General features: G+C 33.1%; 1 protein-coding gene across 1 annotated transcript; it reads right to left on the bottom strand.

Moving 5' to 3' along the window:
• Positions 1-2,386: 2,386 nt before the first annotated feature.
• Positions 2,387-5,438, bottom strand: LOC123218413 (phospholipase A1-II 1-like). The gene is made up of 4 exons (XM_044639869.1): positions 5,223-5,438; positions 5,030-5,148; positions 3,750-4,665; positions 2,387-3,186 (listed from the first exon to the last, which is right to left on the bottom strand). The coding sequence occupies exons 1-4, from the start codon at positions 5,331-5,333 to the stop codon at positions 2,728-2,730; spliced, it is 1,605 nt and encodes a 534-aa protein (XP_044495804.1). The 5' UTR covers positions 5,334-5,438; the 3' UTR covers positions 2,387-2,727.
• Positions 5,439-6,233: the final 795 nt, after the last annotated feature.

Here is a 6,233-nt window from a genome sequence, read left to right as displayed (position 1 = left end):
GTCGGTGTTGGTCGGAGAAGGAAGCAAACCCTAGGGGTGAAATCTAAACTTTTTAAACTTTGAGGATAAGTTGAGTTGTTAGTTTTTAAAACTTGGAGGGGAGAAATTGTGAAATTTTAAAGTTTTAAGGTTTCAAACAGTACAATATCGATTTTGCCCTTGTCCTTAATTGAGAAATTGGACGATAGTTTGGTTATGAGTGGAAAAATTGGTTTTTTATCTCTTGTAGGTATGAATCTGAGATAGGCCTAAAAAATGAGTGGAAAATAGTCCTTTTCCCAATTTAAATTATCAAAACTGTGTATTTTTTAATAAAAACTTTGATATAAAATAAACTTAAAATATTGTAGTAGGTTAATGTCGCTCTCTATGCATGCACCATTGATAAAGACCTGCGATGAATAAGTCTTTCTTTATGTTAATATTAGTCTTTATCAACTAGCTGTACTGATTCATCAAAGTTGACAATGATTTTCATTGACCAACATAAAATCAAGCAAGTTTTCTTTCATATAAAAATAATCCGATCATACTATTCAATAAAGATTTCTTAATAGACACGGCAATGATTCATATTGGTCTAGGGGCATGGCCCACAAAAAGTGTAATTCACGCCAAGGCCTTTTATAGTGGGGTCGCCTATTCAACAAAGATTTCTTAATAGGCACGGCAATGACTCATATTGGTATAGGGACATGGCCCACAAAAGAGTAATTCACGCCAAGGCCTTTTACAGTGGGCTCGCAGACATTGAAAATTCAAGATAACGTTTTTATTTTTATTTTTTTATTATATTATTTATAAGTATATATTAAACAATAATCTATTGAGAGATTTAGTTTTAGAATACGAAGAAACACCAAAGATAAATAAACTGTTATTTTTAATGTGATTCAAGTAACATTAATTGTAAATTATTAGGTTTCTGAGCTCTTTCTTATATGTAGGGCTGGACTCGAGCTGAGTCAAATCGAGCTCAAGCTTGAGCCAAACTTGACTTGGCTCGATTCGATCCCGAGCTCGATTCGAGCCCAAAACGAGTCGGATTCTGCTCGGCTCGATCGAGCTCAAGCAGAGCTCGAACTGGCTCTGTAATTTTTTTTTTTTTAAATTTTTTATATAAAACAACGTCATTTTGATTCATATATATTAAAAACGATATCGTTTTGATATGAAAAACGAGCCGAACCGAGTCGAGCCGAACTCGATCCGACCTGAGTTGAGCTCGAGTCAAGCTTGAGCCGAACTCGGGCTGGCCATAACTAAACCGAGCCGAGCCCGAGCTGGCTGCGAGCCGAGCTCAGCTCAGCTCGAATCCAGCCCTACTTATATGAGAAATTTAAATTTATTTAATAAAAAGGTTTAACCTACTATATTCATAAATTAAGTCAAAATAATAGTTCAACATATACTTGTAAACAACATATTAAGAGAGAAGAAAAGACAAAAATATTGCCTTGAATTTTTAGTGTGTGTTTGTAAAAGATTTTTTTGTTATCTTAATTTTACTATTAGAACACTCTGTTAAGACTCATTGGTCTTCATTTTAAACGGTAGAGATCATCGTTTGATTTTTTAGTAAATAGTTATTTATGTTGAAATGTGATTGATTGTATTGTACAATTTTGTTTAATCGATGCTTAGAAAATGTTTTTTTCCTTTCATTTACCATTGAATTACTTTCGATTTTATAATATTTTAACACATTTGATATCATATTTTAGGTAATATATACATATAACATTGCCCTTTGATTTCATTGATGTATTTATTTTTCATTACTATGAAATGAAATCTTCAAAAGATACCATTAAGATAACATATTTTAACATTTAATATATTAACGTTAACGTTACAAAAGGATATAATGCTTTAAATATTATATTTTTACCATCTAATAAAACAGCTGCCAAAACAACAAAATAGGAAATTGCCAAAGTCATTTCCAACTCCAGCACCAAACCTTGAACCCAAATGTGAATTCGATAAAATCAATGACAAGGAAATGCCATCAATAATTGTCAATTCAATAGTAGTTTTCTTCATGTTTGGTAAGAAATTAGGTATAATTTAAGTTTAATTTGAATAAGTTGAAATCTTGTTGGGTATGAACATGATTTCTAATATCTCTAAGGTTTTGTTGATAATTTTTTAAACCTACGGGCAATAGAATATCCCTATTTAATATTTTCAATATTTTAATATTTTATAATTATCTTTAATAAATCTTATAACTATAAAATACAAAAAAAAATATTGAATATACGTAGATATCAATTTTACATTGCGAGAGAATGATAATACTATATTAGCTAAATACTTCATAAACTTTGAATTATTAATACATGTGTCAGGTTATAAAGACTTAAAAACAAAACTGTGTGAATGGTGAAAAAACTCTTCTAGATTTTTTTCTTCTGGGTTAAGTAAATGTATTTACATTACACAAAAAACAAACCCAAGAGGCACAACAACCTAAGCTCACCCTCAAAAGAGGAGGACAGCACAAACTCTAGGCAATATGGAAAATTCAATGATTCAACAAACTCTACAAGAAGCCTATATTTTAGAAAAACCAAGGCCTAGACAACCAATCTAGTCATTACTTCATTCAAGTAGATGCAAGCCTTGATGAGCATGGGACCCTCACACACACAGCACAAGGCAGATTGCTCAAATGGCTCTGTACATAACTAGAAGCAAGAAAAACGCTAACCTGACTCTTCCTCAGAGGGAGAAATTTAGTGAGGAATATGGTAGTGCACAAATTTCTTTAATATAATTCTTCAAATTATGATCAGTTATTATCTTGCCACACTCATCTGAGCTTGCACTGGTTCGGGTAAATGTTATCTCATTTCCCACTCTAACGTAGCTTCCAGGCGGCATCATAGTGATTAGGTCATCGACATTTTCAATGCGCAAGAGACAAAGCTTCCTCTCTAGTATATGCTTATTGAATTCGGTTTGGAAGGCTATGTTTCCGACCTTAGGGCTTCCAAACACAAAGGCTGTGACCAAGAATTCCTTATTCTTTGGATTAGGGTTAGGCATATTATATTCATTGGAAACTATATCAGCTGCGTTTAATGTAGCAAGACTTGCACCTAGACTGTATCCTGTAATTGTTATACTGACTTCCTCGTCTTGGTGTAAATTTACCAAATTCTTTATTTCATCAATAACCTATATAAATAGAAAAGATAAATGATTACTTATGACCTTGCAATAATAAACTAAATAGGGTCAAATGTAATTGTAAGAATAAATATAATAGAAAAAGTTGATGTAACACCTCAAACAAATCTCACATCAACAAACACAAGTGAGATGTTGAATATGTATAAATATTTCATAATTAGGCAAGACTGTACCTTTAAGCTTCCAAACTTTCAAGAAGAATTTTGGAAGTATTGGGAGATGAAATATAACATCCCCAAGCAGCGAATGTAACATTGACAAAATACAAGAGAAATGTTAGTTATGTACAAGTACTTGAGTATTATCAGTTAAATAATTAGAGTCACAAGAGAGATGTTGGTTATTTATTGGCAATACTAGTTGAACAGTTGGGGATGCTTGGCGTGAGATATGTTGGGTCTATATAGGAAGAGGTCCTCCGTATGTAGGGACATATCAGTTAATCAACTTTTGAACAAAGCTCCTAAATTGAGATTGTGAAAGACTATATTCAAAATAGATAATATCTTATGAAACGACCAAGTATTCAATAGAATGTTACAATTTACCTGATCTCGAGCACTTTTTTCATTGTATTCTTCATTTGGCATTAGCTCTGTGTAGATGGAGTAAAATCCATTGTGCACCTCAGCTTCAGGGACAGTCGGATATATGACTTCAGCATGGGTTTGCAAGAAACTAGCATTCATTTCCCACTCTGTGTTATTGTGAGTTCCTCTCCAGCAAACCAAAATATCTCTCCTTCCTAGCAATCTCGTTCCCTCATCTGTAGCCACAGCCACATAACCAATCCAAGCAGATCTGTTTGGAACTAACAATTCGACCGGGAAAGAAACATTGACCCATGCATAGATATACTTTTTCACTTCGTATATTTGACTTGCTTTGCCTCTGTCTGGGCCAACTTTAGAAAAAAATTCTTTTTCTTCATACACGGGAAGTTCATACATAGGTGAATTTTCATCTTTAATTATGCAGTCATAAATGGCAGCAATTCTTTCACCAGAAGCTGTTATAAACTTGCTAAGGTCAACGTTGAGGGGATCCAATAGACCTTCCCATTTGTACTCTCCACTAAGCTCTTTCCAATTCTTCTTTATTGGCCGAATGACGATTTTGTTGATGACAAGTCCTTTCTTCATACGTTTAATATCAATCTGTGCCATAGAGATTTCCACGACCCCACACCTATGATCACAAGGGGTTATAAATTCACCAACTAGGATCTCTGTCCATTTGTTTATTGGCATAGAACTCAAATCGTGTGTGCGTTCAACTGGCCCTTGGTTGGGCAGGAGGAGTTTCAACTTCACTGGTTGGTCAAGTCCCTTATTATCCTCTTTCTTCATTAAAATAAATGAAACATTGTAAGAAGTTCTTGGGGTGAGCATTTTTATAGGGAAATCATTTTTCACTTCAAGCCAATATGTTTCCACTGCCTCAGCCACCTCCACTTGAACACCACTGCCAAAAAAACACTTTCGTACATTTAGTAATTAGGGATGGATTCATCCAATGAGGTTTGATTGAAGGTGTAATTGTCAGCTCGAATTCGAGTACAATCAACTTGGTGAAAACTATCACCAGGTGGCCGTTGATGGCCTAAAAAGTTTTGTCTATATATGAATAATGTCATTAATGAGATAAACAATATTTTAAATGAACAAACAAACCAATCTCAAATTGAGTTACTAAATTAGAACTGAAGCTTGAAATTAGCTTGTTTAAATCAAACCATAAATTAATTTAAATCAGTTTGAATTAGATCTACCCCTACTAGTAAGAGGAAATTAAGGTACAACTAACAATATTTATATATATTACATACCCATATTCTTCAATTGAAGTCCAGTTCCAACAACGTCGATCATTTTTCCTAGCAATTGAGAGATCCCTTGCATACAACTCAAATACATTGGCATTGGTAATCTTGTCAAACCAAAACCTCTGCAATATTGATTTATTATTGAAGTTGATTGCTAGTACTAAAAGTAACTATGAAAATGAGATAGGGGACTTACCTCTTTCTTTCCTTTTAGGAAAACTCCAGTGTGAAGGCGATCGACAATATCAGTAGAATCAGCATAGCTAAGAATGACCTCCAAGTTGTCTGGTACCTTACATGAAGCCATCTAGTCATCAGTTATGTCTTACCAGTGCGTTTGTTGCCAATGCACGGCTAGAATTTATAGGAAGAGATGGCTAACAATTCTATTTGTGTTCACAGCTGATAGGATAGATCACAAACAATTTCCTTGGTCTTATCCAATATGTCAAAGCTATGTGCTAATTAATATTTCATAAAACTTATGTTATTATTATATATATAATAATATTTTTTAATATAAACTGAGATATCAATTAAACTTAAGATATTGTAGTAGGTTGGTGTCGCTCTCCATGCATGAGTCATTTATAAAGACTTTTGATTAATTAGTCTTTCTTTATATTAATATTAGTCTTAATCAACTAGGGGTATATATTCATTAAACTAGGGTTGGATTCAAATAAAGCTGGCTCAATTCGGTTTAACTTAGTAGCCATATTCAGGTCGAAAGATTTGGTTTGTTTTTGAAACCGAACTGAACTTGAGCTAAGAAATGTTATGTTCAGTTTGGCTCTAATTCGTAGGTCGAAATTTTTAGGGCTGATTTCAGTTTCGTCTTAGAATTATACTTCTAGGGGGATGAAATTTTAATTCCATCTACAAAAGCTTTGTACTCAATTTTAGGGACAATTTGAGTTTCATCCCAGAATGATACTTTTCGAGGATGAAATTAAATTTCGTCCTCCAAAACTTAACATTCAATTTTAGGAACATTTTAATTTAGTCTTAGAATAATAATTTTAGGAGACAAAACTTTAATTTTGTTCACTGAAGCTTAACACTCTATTTTAGAGACAAAATATTTAGGAACAATTTTAGTTTCCTCCCAAAATACTTATTTTAGGGGATGAAATTTTAATTTTGTCTACCAAAGCTTAGCATTCAATTTTTGGGATATTTTTAGTTGTGTTCGAAAATGATAATT

This window comes from Mangifera indica, chromosome 6 (genome assembly GCF_011075055.1).
Source record: "Mangifera indica cultivar Alphonso chromosome 6, CATAS_Mindica_2.1, whole genome shotgun sequence".
In the NCBI taxonomy this organism is placed as follows: Eukaryota; Viridiplantae; Streptophyta; class Magnoliopsida; order Sapindales; family Anacardiaceae; genus Mangifera; species Mangifera indica.
The sequence above is the reverse complement of the archived record's forward strand: the minus strand, read 5'-3'. Positions and strand labels throughout refer to the sequence as shown.